We start from the raw sequence: 17,090 nt of genomic DNA on the forward strand, positions 1-17,090 counted from the left end.
TCCTTCAAACCGAAACGCATTACTGCTTCACAGCAGAAATAGGCAGGGTGGTGGTACCTACCCGCGTGTACTCACAAGAGATCCTACTACCAGCAAATGAGTCAATATTGATGGCAAGGTAACATTAAACCATGCCGCTAATTCCTGGGTAGTTTGGCTCGGATCGGCTTCCACCATTTCTTTCAATTCATTGTTATTCACACGCGTGGTAGGTTTTCCACGTGATTCGTTCTTCAAATAAAAATTTCCATCACGAAAGCGTTTAAACTAAAATCGCACGGTGCGTTCATTAGCAGTCCCCTCTCCAAACGCAACCTTGATATTGCGAGCTGTTTCTGCAGCTTTCGTTCCGCGTCGGACCTCGTATTCAAAAATCACTCGAGTTTTCAAAGTATCCATCTTTCGTGTCTAAGCTGAATAAGAAAAACAACTAAAAATCAATAATCGAATGCTGCACATTTTTTAAAAGAAGAACCTCATAGGTACCATTTGAAAAAAGTTTCACTCAAAAATCTCAAACCATGAAGGTTCAATGTCAATTTGAAGTACCTATTACAATAAAACGGTAATTTCATACTTTAAGCCCTATTATTATGTAAGCTAACTAAAAGTAAACTTATTACTGCTATAATTGTCAAATAGAATCCTATTTCAATCGGAATTGAAAAGTTATCTTTTAAATTCGGAATATCCGATTGAAGTTATAACAACACACTTAATTGTGAACTTGTTGATGTCCCCGACGACTGGTCCGTCGATAGCAACCTTAACATTGATTTTGTAGTACAAATAATGCGGGTCATAAATTCAAATTATGTTCTAAAGATTTTCTTACATAAGTTACATAACAACAGCTAAAAACACCAAAAGTGTATAAGCTACATGAGCTAGAGTTTGAAGGTTTGCGTCATCCACCGTACTTACCAGACCTTAAGTTTGGAAAAATTCTTAGCAGCGAAAAAATCCCATTACCTGAGAGACAGTACAATACACTTAACTTCTATAGGAAGGGTTTTAAAAAATTGCCACTGCCCTGGCAGAGGAGCATCGATACCATGGGTACATTTTAATAGATAGAAATAAAAAAAAGTTATATAAAAATGTCTTTAACTATCTGTATACTAAACATTATATTTATTCTGTACTTCCTTTGGTCGACTGGTAGAGAATGCCTTAGGCATTAAGTCCGCCAATGTAAAATTTACATCAAGTGTAATCAATAAATATATAAACGGAAATTTCTTAGGCAAAGACCAATATACTTTGAATGTGAACAAATCACAAAAATACTATTTGTATTGGTATAATCAAAATGAGGACATAGAGTGGATGCGGAGTAAATAAAAAGCTGGCAACTTAATAATGTTTGCGGTTCAATGGATCGTATATAATCAGTTTGTCGGTAGATAAACAGGACCTCGCACCAGAATATCGGTGTTTAACGAGTGCTGTCAGTTTGTGTACAATGAAAAAATAGACAGCACAGATAGGAAAACCGCGTTTACTGTAAACTGAAATACCTACTTTGAATATGCGAAAGTCAGGGACAAGCGATAAAATACTTATTACCTATTTTATACGTTTTTTAATGCATAAATGGGTAATCGAACTCCCAGCCCATCTGATATTAAGGGCTCGGACAAACTTACTTCCCATCTGGTGGACCGATAGCGGTGTTACGCAAATTTATATTTTTTTGAAGTAGTTTTTAATGATACGATCTCATTTTTTCATTGATCGTGAATACGTGCTAAGTCTGCATTTCCTTCGAATTGGTAGCTATGATAGGTCGCATCATTTCATACGAGTACGCCGTGCGTATTGTTTTTTAAGGCCTAAATATTTTGAACTTAATGAAATTCCTACTCTACATGCTTTATGGTTCTGAAATAGCGATGTTGTAAAAAATATTTAAAAAGCGTCCAACAGGCCAGCCAATTTTTTTCTCATGTAAACTTCAACTTTATATTTGTAGCTTTGCTTTGTGTATTTTTAATTACTAACCTAATGACTGTTGTATTATTATATTGTGACAGTTACATTTTTTTTATTATGGTAGTTGTGAGGCCGCACAGTTGGATACCTCCGTCTTCTACCTATTTCCGACAGCCTATAATATAATTTAGAATTGGACCTTGGCTTTATTTCATTGTTTGTTCGCGTTAGACTCCTTCGCATATCTTTTATATCATTGTGTTGAGCTTCGACTATGATTGTATTGTATTATAATACCATCGACCTACGATAGCATTTAACAAAACGAGTACAATTCACATATTTTGCAATCACCAAAAAGTAGTGTGTACAGTATTTATCGAAATTATGCTTTGAAATAAAACGTTTATTAATAAATAATATGTAAACACATCTAAAGTAGCTAAAAATAAAAGTACATTTATATCTCGAAAAAATTTATTTGTTTACTAACCTGTTGTCGAGAGTCGCGTTCACAGTACATGTCGCTTGTGCTGATTCCTGCTGCTGGACTGTTGATTGAACTTGGGCTGATGTCAAGGCCAACGCCTTGTAGCGCGATTGCTCAGCCGTAGGCAGTACAATGTCCACTGACCTCGATCGGAGTCCAGTACCAGGCACGGTTAATGAATTTGCACTACCGTTCAATTGTTCGGCTCGAGCTCCACCCGATACTTTCGAGAAACAGGAATCAACCGACGCGGCGCGATCGCGTTTTAACTCGGGCACTGCCAAATAAATGTCGTGGACGAGCGAGTCCCTTGCCGCACTTGCCACTCCTTCTTCCGACGCTCGAACATTCTCGAGTGAACTTCCTGTAGGCTCCACAAAGAAGGCTTCTTGCCTAGATATCGATCGACGTCTTTGTGGTAATATAGGAGGCTCGTCACTAGGGGGTTGCAATTCGAATGATGGCGCTCCAGGAGAAGGAGGCGGCGACTGCGGCAGAGGCGGCGGTATAATAACTCGAGTTGGAGGTGGGGGTTCAAGACTGACTCGAGGGCCTTCTGCCTCGCTTTCATCTTCATCTTCATCATCATCTTCGGCCGAAGAAGAGGCCAACGGTCTTTCTGGGGTAGTTCGTTCTTCGCTACGACGAGCGAGCCACGTTTCCATGTGGCGACAATGCACGCATGGTGGTGGGGTGCCTTTACCTGATCTGCGTCGGGACCACAATCGCGGTACCTATGGAAAAGAGAAAACAAAATTTTATTCAACAATTTTATATTGATACTAGCTTTTGCCCGCGACTTCGTCCGCTTGGAATAGTTACTTGGCATAACGCAAAATTTTACCCGCCTCTTCATTTACGTAGAAAGTGAAAATATTTTTGAATAATAGAATGCTAAGGAGTTATTTCAAGTACCAAAATCACGCTTTTTAACCGACTTCAAACGAATAAGTTATCAATTCGACCATAATTTTTTATCTATGTATGTTCACCGTTTTTTCGAAAATGCTTAAACCGATTCTGACAATTCATTTTTCATACTTTTAAAGGGAAACAATTCTCTCGTACATTACTTTAGCGAAACTTTAACCGTTTCCGCACGCAATGGAAGCTCTCAAAAGGGGAAAAAACCTCGATTTTGAAACATTATTTAATGGTGCTCCGCCTACATTAGTCTTAGCGTGATGTTATATAGCCTATATATAGCCTTCCTCGATAAATGGGCTATCTAACGTTGAAAGAATTTTTCAAATCGAACCAGTAGTTCCTGAGATTAGCACGTCTCACTGAGATCAAACAAACAAACTCTTCAGCTTTATAATACTAGTATAGATTTCTTTATGAATATTAAAAGGTTAATTATCGATAGAAACCATAAGAACATTTCAAATATGTGATCATCTACGTGATCGTCGGGAATTTTATAATGAACATAATAAAAAGAGATTAAACCGCAAAAGTTGGTTAAATCAAGTCCGCAATCCTCGAAATCCTAAGAAAACAATTGTAATGTAACTTTTGAAACGAATCCAGTGACACGAATGAGTTAGGAAAATACATACAATCAAATCAAAATTAGGTGAAAATTTATTATTGCTATTTTTTATTTTCTTGCTTACCTCGAGATAGGTGCCCGAGTCATCCGATCCAGCAGAATCGAAGGAGCGACTGCGAGCGCCGGGCTGCGGCACAGCAAGCAAAACGCTAGTGCCGGAGCCCCGCGCTGCCTCCAACTGGATCTCATCGAATGATGCCGATCGGACCTAAGAATAATCATTATATTTTTAATCTTACAAGACATTATAAAACATAAACACGTGTGGCACTCGGGGACTGCCGAGGCAAAGCTATTGCATAGCATTTTTATCAACTTATGCAATTATAATTAGACAATAATAATTTTATATTAAAACAATAATAAAATAAGACCACGCTCTTAGAATACAGGATAAAAGTAGTTTAACGTAGTTAAAAAGTTTTTTCTGTAGTCTGAGACCACGCTATACTTATAAACATTAACAAAAGCAAAACATTAACTGTCCCCTTCACACTCATAAGCTAGACCGCGCGAGAGAAAGATGGGCAGACTTTTCATGGTGCGCTTGCAGCGCGACGTCACGCCGCGCGTTCATTTACTAACACTATACAAGCGCAACGTGTGAATATGTTGAACGTGAGCTACATGGCAGGCGGAGTGGAGGGTTTTAGGTTTTATTTTCGTTACGGAATTTCTTGATTCGGTCGTCGCGATCAAAGCCCGCGATAAAAGCTATGCAATAGCTTAAAAGTAACATGTATGTAACACGTTACTTTTTTTTCAAACATAACTCCCGTTAATACTATTTTTGAACAGTAATACCAAAAAAAAATTTACTACAGCTCAATTTCGTGTTTTTAAAGTGTTTTGTATTTTATTATATTCAAAGTTTTGTATATCGTATAGAACTCGCGCAAATAATAAAAGCATGTTCAAACCAAACTAGTGATTGAATAACCAAGACCAGATCAGATGAATTGTGTAAAACCAATGACCAGACCAATACCAAGACGAAAGTATTTAAGCAAGACCAAGGCAGAACAAACAAGACCAGAGCAAGACAATATAAAAATTGTTCCGGTCTATATCTTGTTCTTGCTTTGCTCTTCGCTAAGCCGTAGCAATAGTTATAATCATGTCCTACCCTCGTGAAAACCGAAGATTTCTTTATTTTAATTAGCATAGTAGTAGTACTTGACTTTGTTATTTCGAAAATTAAACCCTTTCACTGCAATCGAATATGATTTATTAGTTTCGCTTGTTATCTTGTCATCGTCGAAAACTAAACATAATATAAGTTAGTATTAGTTTCAAACAAGTTAGATAGAACACACTTCAAAATATGCTTTGATCAAGTCTTTCACTTGCTTCAGTTACAGACTGCGCAAAACACTTAAGAAAGTTTCAACGAAGTTCTAAAGCGGTAGAGTTCAACAGCGATTTGGTTTTTTGATATATCTCAAGACATCAAAATATCGTTTGAGAGCAAACTATTGAAATATAACAAAAAAGTACATGTTGTAATGAATAATATTATTAATAAATATTATTAATATAAAAGTTATTTGTTAAGGAAATTTATTAAAATATTCCTTTTAATATTGTATAAACTACTATATGTATGTGTATGTGTATGTATATGTAATGGTATATATATACTTTTTGTTTATGTATTTGTTACTTAATATAAATTTCATTGCACCTACCACTATTTACTCTGCACTACCTTTGGTTGACTGGTAGAGAATGCCTTAGGCATAAGTCCGCGGATATAAATTTTACATGAAGTGTAATAAAAATATATATATACATATATATATATATAATATTCCTGTTCAGATGATATTAACCACATTAATCGTAAATGAAACTCACTGCATGCAATTTTTATTATAATAATAATAATAATATCATATTTAATTTCATTGAAATTAGTTTGTTAATGTTGAATACATAAACAAACCACAAGTGGCTGTATAATGTATATGTATGTACCAGTCATAAATACATTTTTAATAATAATAATAATGTTGACTACGAAAATTTGACCCTGTTTTTTTTTTCATTTTTGTCAATCATTGTTTAATATTCTTGTGAAATTTAATGTAGAGGAGAAATAAAGACAACCGAATTACTGTAATAGGATAACATAAAGTAGATATGTAACTAAGATTTTTCAAACTTTACTTTCGTCTTGTATTCGTCTAAGCTTCGTGTATCCGATTATTGAATAGGAACATAATAAAGGACACACAAGTTATTAATAAATAAACTCTAATCAACTTTCAGCTATCGTTGTGGTAGAACAAACTATACGTTGCCATCTGCGATCAATATTCCGACATCAATACATTTGTTAACCAAATACTTAAATTCCCACGTCATTACGGATCCTCACGATCAACTAACGGTGTTTTTAGGTACCTCAGGCACCAATTACCGTTCTCGCCGAACCAGTCGCTTGCGACGAAGGGCTCGACTAGTAAATTAACTCATACACACAGCCCACTGAGTTTCTCGCCGGATCTTCTCAGTGAGTCTCGTTTTCGATCCGGTGGTAGATTCTGCGAGGCACCGCTATCGCTAGGGCCAGTGCTAGCAACACTCCGGCTTGAGCTCCGTGAGCTCATCTACACGTCAAGAAGAAGCTGAAATAGCCTCTCAAGGCTATCAGTATAGGCAGGAAAAAAACCCTAAATTTTAAGACCGAGCTTTTATCGTGTACGATCTTTTTGCATATGTGTGTGTTTTTTTTTAATAATGTATTCCTCACCTGTTTGGGCACCTCGAGGCTGCTTTGTGTCTTCATGTCGGCAGGTGTCGGCGTTCTTGAACGTTTGAAAGTGGTGCGCAGGCGTTGCATGGCGGCCGGGGCGGGTTGCGCGCGCGCCCCTCATGTCGCCGCCCCGCCCCGCCGCCTCCACCCCCGCTTCCCGACCACTGCACCACTACATCACAGATACACATTACACGTCATCCTCATTCCTCACTAAAACAAAAAACAAATTAAATAGTTGATCGTTTCACTTTTTTTTACCTTAGCCGATCTTTAGAGACCATATCAGCGTCGCCGGGCGAGTGTTTTTTTTTCCTTAAAATTGTCGCCGTATTATACATATCGACGCTTGAAAGGCAAACGTCACTAAGCGACAATAACTGCTTTATACTTAAATGACAGGCAATAACCGTATTCGATGCGCAAAAAATATATATTTCTAGGTCTATTAAAATCATTTCAATCCTACAGCTAGATTCGTTAAAATATAAATTTTTTTCAAGTATTTCAACTTTAAATTAGTCTACTGTAAAGTTCACGCATTGTCGCTTAGTCATGTTTACCTTTCAAGCGTCGAATTATAAAGAAAGAGCAAACACGAAAAATAACGTATTTAATATCTGCCACGAAGAATAAAGATGTAACAAGGTAAAGCGTTATTAAAACAATGAGAGTTAGTTCCGAGATAATCTCAATTACAAACGACTTTTATAAAGAAACTTTCTCGTCGCTTCCACGTAAACGCCATTTTATCCGCGTTAAATATTAAACGTACGATATTATAGTGGTATCACAAGAATTAACGAACTACAAGGTTCAAATTTACGATTCTATGTTCATTATCAGATTATGTCTGTTGACCGATACTAACCTGGTTATAAACGCTAACCAGCATCGATAATGATAGCGTCCATATACTTTTTTTTTATCGCTTAGATGGGTAGACGAGTTCACAGCCCACCTGATGTTAAGTGGTTACTGCAGCCCATAGACATCTACAACGTAAATGCTCCACCCACCTTGAGATATAAGTTCTTAGGTCTCAGTATAGTTACAACGGCTACCCCACCCTTCAAACCGAAACGCATTACTGCTTCACGGCAGAAATAGGCGGGGTGGTGGTACCTACCCGTGCGGACTCACAAGAGGTCCTACCACCAGTAAATACTTCTACAGTCCCCTAACCATAAGCACTCACAATAATATGTTTTACAGTATAATAATGCGACCAGGAAGCCGCAACTTCTAGTATTTTATTTTGAGTTTTAAAAAACTAAAAATCAACATTTACACCGAAAGAATACACTAACAAACAAATAAATTCTGATCATATGTTTAAACAGTCTATCTCAATACATCAGAGATCCTTTCAGAATTACTCATTAGTATAAAGTGTTTTGTACTGAAAGGGGCGTTTGAATAATCCTTTTGAAAATCTATGCAACACAGGGACTCAGCGGTGTATTGATTAGAATATTCGTTCTGAATCTTTTCACTAAGGCACTACGTATCCTGTATAGACTTCTGAAACCTTGACTTCGGCTGTTTTAAATGAAGATTTGATCATAATCAATATGAAATGTGTAGTAGTAACCTTTGAAACATTTAAATGCATAAACTTCTTTGATTTAACTCTAAGTAAGTAGTGAATAGTAAAGAATTGTTTTAAAATCTGGTTTTGTATTAAAAAATATCATGATGCAATATCGCGATATGACGATGGCTTTTCAACATCAAAATTTCTGGATCTTGCCGTTATCTTTTATGCAAATAAGACTTTAATTTTATCTACCAAGGTAAATAAGGTAGCGGCATTCAAGCACTAGTCTCTGAGCCCCTGTGACATCTTAAAATCAGATAGACCTTGAGCTCGATGCTTATTAAAAAAAAGACATAAATCTTATCTTATCTTATACCTTTAAACGAGCAATTCTTGTATATATATCGACGCTTGAAAGGCAAACGTGACTAAGCGACAATGCGTGAACTTTGCAGTAGACTAATTATTATTTAAAGTTGGAATACTTGAAAAAAAATCTATTTTAACGAATCTAGCTGTAGGATTGAAATAATTTTAATAGACCTAGAAATATATATTGCGCCTCGAATATGGTTATTGCCTATCATTTATATATAAAGCAGTTATTGTCGCTTAGTCACGTTTGCCTTTCAAGCGTCGATATAATCTGAATCTGGGAAACGGCTCCAACGATTTTTATTTTAAAATTTAGTATGCTGGGGATTTCGAGGGCGATAAATCGATCTAGCTACGATATATTTTCAGAAAATGTTGTTTTATTCGTTTTTCAATAATCAACTTTATGACTCTTTCCGACATCTATTGGCGAATAACAATACTATTTTTCATAATTGAGAGCAACTAACTGCTTTAAAGACACAATAACACTAAAGTTATTTCAGCAGATGGCGTTGTTAAGACACCCCAAGCCAATGAGTGTTTGGTTTAAAGTTAGACCAAGAAAATGAATTGTTTATTTATATTATTTGTGTCTTTTTAACTCACGTGTTCGCTTAAAAATTCCTAAATGATCTAGGAATATTTCATTATTTTATCAATATGTAATTCGTATTTAAATATAATTTCTAAAAAACACAATTTATCAAAAAAAAAAGAATTCCGAGCAAAGCTCGGCCATCGTCTAGTATGCTTAAAGCTCGCAAAACCCAGTTTTATACAGAACGACATAAATAGAATCTTACTTATGTATTTATTAAATACATTTTGAGATATAATATAATTTTGCGTTTCTCTTAGTGGAGCTTTATAAAATGTAAATTTTATTATTTTTCGTAAGCAGTAATTTCATTTCACGCTAAATTATTCCGCCTACTCTTCTGCCTCTAGGCAAAAAACTGTTCTATTTTGTTTCGTTTCATATTTCCTTGTAACAATGACAACGGTGTTATGAATTTGCGATTTGCATTTGTTTTTCAATCCTAGTTGTATAAAAAAAAAGGATTTTGTTGTATCCAGGACAAAAGAATTTACATGATAATAGTCTATTCGGTTATTATTTAAAAGATCATGGCTACCTCCGCAGCTAATTTTTGAATAACGTTAAACGACTCCTCATACATATAGACTAAACTAATTTATTTTTATCATTTACACTAACAAGAAACAAATACTCCAGACACCCAGTTCACCGCTGGTATGTAATCTCATGTTTTGATTGGTAATTTATTTATTAATAATTAATGAGAAAATTAAGCTAACATCTTAAACGTATTTTCTTTATAAAACTATTACGGATTACTTAATATGATCGCAATTACTTTCTTATTATTTAATGTATTTTTTATAAATAGGAATAATATACCATTAGAAAAATAACATATGTGTAAGTTAACAGTAAGTTACTTCTTAAATGTAAAGGGCTTGGAACGAGCTAATTACGGCTGTGACAACTTAACCCAAGACGACGATCTGGATCTTGAAGCCGTCCATAATTTAGAAAAAACAGACAGAAATTTTATATTGCAGACGGCTTCAACGACGTTGCATTTTTCAGCGTTAACATGTACAGTCTAAATTGGAGTAGAACTGAAACTTCGAGAAGCTAGTAGTCGTCTAACATCAGGGGCTTAGAAATAGTGGTTTAAAAAGAGATTAAATCTGCCTCGGTAAGTGTATGAATTATTATTTCAGTCTCATTACTTATGATTTATCAGGAAGTGCTCACTTTCGTTACATTTATTCGTATTCGTTATTCAGTATTCATGTTGTTACGCCAGTAAGAGTAACGCAATCTATCGCCGAACAGTCGAACGAATATCGAAGGATATAGTACCACTTAGAACGCTCGAAAACTACAACGCCATCTATTGTCAGATAGCGGAAACACAACACTAGAGATGTGTGGAATATTGTCGATAATTCTAGGGATGTGGTATCGACTATAAAAGCCTTGCAGGGATGGCACGCAGCCAGTCACTAATCGGAACTACTCGAAGCGAAACAGCCAACGGATCACCTGAAGCGAAGCGGAAGAACCTAATTGAGAGTTGTAAACTGTTTGTTGAGTGTTTTAAGTGTTCTAAGTGTCGAATACAGTTTTTAGTTGTCCTTTGGTGGAATTTTATTTATCCCGAGCCCCAGCGCATAACAATATGTATCTGTGCCGGCGTTCGAAACACGCAGACAGGTAGAATTTATATATTTTATTATATATATATATATATATCTGCTTAACAAATTGGAACAAAAATCAATTCCACAAAAATTATAATTTGCATAATTACTGGTAAGGACAACCTGTGAGTCTGCACTGGTAGGTACCACCCTGTCTATTTCTGCCGTGATGCAGTAGTACGTTTCGGCTTAAGAGGACAGGCAGCCATTGCACTGTAAGAACTGATGCCTTAGAACTCATGTGTCAAGATGGGTGACGGCATTTAAATTAATATATACAGACTCCGGTAACCACTTAACACTAGGTGGGCCATGAGTTCGTCGACCCATTGAAGAAAAAAAAAGGGATACTATATATTTTTGCGATAACATTTTCGTTCAAAATCCTTCTATCTCAATGCAGATTTGTCACTGTATAGAATCGCAAATGTGTTTCTCCATAAAGATCCGCAAAGCGGCTTACTGTCACCCGACGAAGTCTTATTTCGTATCACCAAAGTCCCTTCTTCATTTATTTAGTAACGTGTTGTGAGGGGACGGTTGGCGTCAGTCTTTTAAAAAAACACAAGTCCTTTCCCACATCACTATTTTATTTAAAAAATGCTCACAAAAATGTTGGTTTTTTACCTGTGTTTCAATTCACTTATTATGTTTTGACTCTATGCGAAACGACTGAAGTCTGCGACTGAGATTCGTTTCTGAACAGTCTTTTGCTCACGAAGTCACCTCGGTTTTTATATTACTCTACACTGCTTATCTAAAAAAAATTGTAGAGAGATGAAAGATAACATAGAAATATAACATAAACTGCTTGTTCAGCAAATTAATGGTGTAAAAAAGAATATAGGTAACTGTGTGTTCATGAACAACATTCATACTAAGTTAACAAGCACGCAAATTCTAAAATTGTACCAGAGATTAGGGATGTTGTGGAACAGCTTGGCTCGAAACACAAGCTCAAACCTGACGATGTTGCTAACACGAACCCTAGCAAGAGCCGTGCTTCGCAGAATCTACCACCGGATCGGAAATGCGACTCACTGAGATCCGGCGAGAAACTCAGTGGGCTACCATCCATTTGCGTCGCGATACAATATTGCATCCTAAACCATGGAACATTCATTATTCCACAAAAAAATTATATCTCAAAGTTGGCTCCGAAAACCTTTTAAAACCAGGTAGGCTGAGATATTATCTACCCAGACGTAGAAGAACTACAAATGTTCAAAAGTAAAACTGAAAATCTATAATCAGCTAAGAATAAATACGAAAAACCCTAACAACACGGTGAAGTGCTGACGTTGAATCATCGATAACAAGCGCCTTGCACAATGCAAACATCGTTACTAGTCACATTATGTACTCACTAAAGAATTCTGTCAGGCGCTGCTTCTCTATACAAAATTAAGATAGAATACTCGAAGGTTTGATACGTAACTTCTAAAACTTCTAAACTTCTAAAACTTCTACTAAACTTCTTCGGCTTAGTAATAATATTTAATGTTCGCTTTCTTTTCTGTGGCGTTAAAAAGTAGACGAACTTAATTACAACATTATGTGAATGTCGCCACACGTCAACACCTTAGAATCTAATGCATGTAAAATACATATCAATAACGACTAACCTCCGCGTGAACTGAAGATTTAATAATTTATGTAAATTTAAAGAATGCAGTGCTTCGGGATCGTCTTTGTAAATTATTTAACCGAGCTTGCGAGCCGTACTGTGCAGATAAATGTGGCTCAAGTTTCCGAGATATTCTAAGTTGTTCACTTAATTGTTTCACTCGACGTGATAAGTCGCTTAATTTGTTAAGTTCAAAGTATTGTGTGCTGCATTTCTTGGAAATGTTTAAAACACGATAAGTAAATTGAGGAATTGTTCGAGATGATCTCGCATCTCGTTTTTACCATCGCACCGCCCGCCACCGGAGTAGAGTTCATCCATACTACCTGGAGCCACTGCGGTCATCCACAGTGCGTTTCCAGAGGTCTTTTTTGCCACGTACCGGCTATGGAATGAGCTCCCCTCCACAGTGTTTCCCGAGCGCTATGACATGTCCTTCTTCAAACGAGGCTTGTGGAGAGTATTAAGCGGTAGGCAGCGGCTTGGCTCTGCCCCTGGCATTGCTGAAGTCCATGGGCGACGGTAACCACTCACCATCAGGTGGGCCGTATGCTCGTCTGCCTACAAGTGCAATAAAAAAAAAAGTTAAGTTGACATTTATAATAATATGCTTTGATACATTTAAATCTAGAGAGAGAGAGAACATCTAGATTGATATCTATTAATATAGGTACATTAAAATTTCATTTCAATTCAAACTCAACAAACATTCGTGGTTACATGTAGTGGCAATTAATGCTGTTTGAAATTAATTTCATATGCATACGTTTTGCCACATTTCTATGCTAATTGTTAAGATTACGTTTAATTTGAATTTATTTGATTTCACCACTGTTTGCATACTACTTAGATTATATGATTTATGGGTTGTTTTATACGTTTGAAGAAATCGAAATTCCTGAAGTATTCACTGATTCATTATTTCATATAACAGTCAGGCAATTCATCGCAAGAACAAAGTACATACTTGATTATCAAAAAGGTATTCCAAACTAAAAAGTTTCTACAAAGGAAGAAAAGGAGAAAGCCTATGATATTTTAAGCGACTAGAATAAATTTTGTGAATTTAGTGTGTTTCTAAATAAAAAGTTTTTACTTTTTAACACATTTCAACTAACTCAGTCTATATCTCTCTATAAAAGGAATCTTGCCAAGTAATTCTCTCACATTAAAGACACCGGATTAACTTGAATTTAACTTAAAAAATGTCAATGTGTCTGGGCGCCTGGGATGCCTTTATGATAAAAATGAAAATTCAAATCTATCAAACTGTCAGAACTTAAGATACCGTCAGTTTTGTCAATGTACAAAAAACTTTAAATGTCTATCATAGATTTTTATATAAATTAAACGATATTTAGCATTCAAAGTTCATTTCCAAGTTGATAATAGTACCACTTTTACTTATCCAACCCAGGCGACGGGGCAACGCAAAGCCTGAAACATGTCTTGTCGGATCCTCCGGATCCACTTTCGGTTTAGGCCCCTTAAGCACCGGTCGACGAGTCGACTAGGACGGTTCCTAGTCGAACTCGCCGATTACCATGAAGAGTTCGACGAGTGAACTAACCACAGTCCACTGCGTTTCCGGATCTTCTCAATGGGTCGCGATTCCCGTAGTAGATTCTGCGAACCAATGCTCTTACTAGGGCTAGTGTTAACAAATTTTCTCAGGTTGAGCCCGTGATCTCACCTACACTTCCAGGCGTAGCTGAAATAGCCCTTAGGCTACCAGCGGTTAGGTAAGAAAACAATAGTACCATCGATGACTCGTGACCAGAAAAAGTAAAGTATTTGAAGAGTCTTGACCCGACACCCTGGCTCGCGAGAGTAAAAAATGATTATTATAGTTTTTAGTTCAGCTTGCTATTAACGCTTTTTTTGCTTTGAACCATATGTTTTCATTGTGTTCGAAATTTCGTTTTATACTTTACATGCTACACAAAATGAATGAAATTAATAAATGGATGCATACACAAAAATTCATTCAAGTCGATCCAGCCGTTTAGTTGCAGTATAGATAAATAACCTAGATACCGACTGCAGCGCCATCTGACCGGCTGAGTTGTGAATCTAAGCCGTCCAACCTCATCTAGGGCACCACCCAAACGCATACAAAAAAAAATCATTCAAATCGGTCCAGCCGTTTAGGAGTTCAGTGACATACAAACGTACAGTAGAATTATATACATATAATAATATGAAGAAGATATGGTTGAAAGCCACAAATTTAGTTCAGAAATAAATCACCTGAACAAACTCTGATCGACCCTTCTCAGATAGATACGAACACATAAGTAATAATGGCAGGTACAATTTTCCTCCTGGAGCATATAAATTCCCAGAAAAGTTTCGACACAAGTTGGAAATATCCTTTTTAAGTTAGGGAGTGACTATTGGGAGTCGCAGTATTTATAGGCTTTAAAAAATCTCAAAAATATCCAGTTATATCATGAAACACTTTAGGTATAGGCCCGCTGAGTTCACCGGTTCTTCTCAGGACTGTGGCTTTTTTTGGAACCGGTGGTAGAGTTAACATTGTTATTTATATTTTGATATTCAACAAGTGTGTTATACTGTTAAGTTGAAATAAATGATTTTGAATTTGAATTTGTATATATTAGGCCAGGTGAGCCTAACGGCTGCCGTCATACCGCGGGGACCGGCGTCGTTGGTCGTCGACTATCGCCTCGACGACCCGTCGGTCGTGCATCCTCGGGGTGGCGCCGCCAGTCTGGCTGTAGTGTTGACTGCGGGAACCCCCCTACTCTGACCAGATTCCGAACCCGAACGGAGATCGGACGTCTAGTGTAAGAGTGTAGGGGACTCGTTTAATGCGGTAGGGCCCTAAAACATCCCTGTGCCCACGGTCTGCTCCCAACGTCTGCATATCGTCAAGTCCCACATACACCGCGCGCCCCCTAGGCGCGGGGACCTCGTAGGAGGTTCGGCCTAAGCCCAAAAAAACAATCGTGGGCCTAAGGCTAAGGTGCTAGGATCCTATGACACTCAATTATAGCTCGGTTGAAAACTGGAATGGCGGAGTAGAGCATTTTCTCGGGGCCGGAGTAGGATATTTGCCCAGGTCCGGCCCTGCAAGATGCGGCCTCCCCTTGTGACTGTTCGGGCGACCGGAGGGGTCGAGGCCGCGCTATGGGCCATGAACACTAGTTGTGATCGATTGGCGGTTTATCATGCTGCGACCCGGTAGGCTGGTTCTGGAGACAGAACTAGAGTTTCACCAAAGCTTCCCGTGTTCCATAACACCAGAATCATCGAAAACTGTTGTTTTGTAAAATGAAATATAGACATTTGCTGCACAAAGACTTTTGAGCACTACTCTCGATTACTACCCGGAACCGTTGAGTTCATCCACAGTGCTTTTCCAGTGATCTTTTCTGCTAAAGCCGCTTTCATTCTAAAGCCGTGGACATACCACCCTTCCACGTTGTTTCCTAAAGCACTATCAAATATCCTTTTTCAAACGAGGCTTGTAGCGAGTAATCAGCGACTTGGCTTTGTCCCTGACATCGGTGAGCTTCATAAGCAATAGCAACCATATACCATCAGATCGGCCATATGCATAATCTGATGGTATAGAAGGGCATTAAAATAAACCTTTTACAGAAATCTACTCTGAAGTGCCACGAGCAACTATACAAAGTTTCAACTAAATGATATTAACCTAAGTACTAGATACTTACTCTGTAAATCGCCACTTGTGAGTCAAATTACGTTTCCAGAGTTTCATTTCTTCAAAGGTAAAAATTCACACTTATCCTTCCATATATTACAAATAACAGAGACTTACATATTCAGGAATCCTCTGAAGTATATGTACATACATATATATAGTAAGACGTACATGGGTTGGCAGAATGACTTTGATAACACCGAGTAACTCCCACGTGATATAATGTGTCGGGCTGAAATACGTTTGCTTATTACAAAGAACCTTTGGGCATAAATTATGACCGCTAAATTACAGTACAGCGATTTCGGTCTTCCCCAACATATTGTGTGCACTAACAACAATATTTGTCAAAACTAATAGTTCAGCATGATTTGTTTGTAATTTGTGTATTTTATGGTGGCCAAAAACCTTGACTATACGTTTTGAATATTCGTTTCACTGTTACTTTTCGAATGCTATTACTTAGATTTTTTTTCATTGACATTTGATAGACCGTGTACTTTGGTATTTTAGGTTCTCACGCGGACGTACCAGCGCTATGTTTCTGCTACAAAGCACTTATGCGTTTCGATTTGTAGGTAGGGTCAGCCATTATACCAAACATTACAGACTCAGACGTCATGTTTCAAAGTGGGTGGCGTAATTTCTATAGATTCCTGTAACCGCTTAACACCAGGTAGGCTGTGAGCTTGTGCACCTGTCTAAGATTGAATAAGTTAACGCTACCTGTTTTACTAACGATTTCAAAATATATTATACTAAAACACAAAATAAAGCTCTAAACAAAGCTTTACAAGTAGTCAAAAAAATTGGAATTGAACAAAAGCTAATGTTACTAAAAATAAAATTTCAAATCCCTTTTTTTTTTTTTTTTTTGT

General features: G+C 37.1%; 1 protein-coding gene across 7 annotated transcripts in view; it reads right to left on the reverse strand.

Moving 5' to 3' along the window:
* rdgA (retinal degeneration A) overlaps positions 1-17,090 on the reverse strand; it is a 164,464-nt gene that overhangs the window by 101,152 nt on the left and 46,222 nt on the right. For 6 of the 7 annotated variants that reach the window (XR_016324141.1, XM_089732654.1, XM_089732652.1 and 3 more), the window contains exons 2-4: positions 6,736-6,910; positions 4,045-4,188; positions 2,429-3,159 (exon numbers count right to left, since the gene is read on the reverse strand). Coding sequence is in view for 6 of the 7 variants with exons in the window: in XM_089732654.1 (XP_089588780.1) it covers positions 2,429-3,159; positions 4,045-4,188; positions 6,736-6,825 (965 nt within the window). In the remaining variant the exon portion in view is untranslated. Of the gene's footprint in view, positions 1-2,428; positions 3,160-4,044; positions 4,189-6,735; positions 6,952-17,090 lie in introns of all 7 variants that reach the window. The other variant, XM_089732653.1, reaches the window with a different exon arrangement.

Source organism: Bombyx mandarina, chromosome 13 (genome assembly GCF_030267445.1).
Source record: "Bombyx mandarina strain Sakado chromosome 13, ASM3026744v2".
In the NCBI taxonomy this organism is placed as follows: domain Eukaryota; kingdom Metazoa; phylum Arthropoda; class Insecta; order Lepidoptera; family Bombycidae; genus Bombyx; species Bombyx mandarina.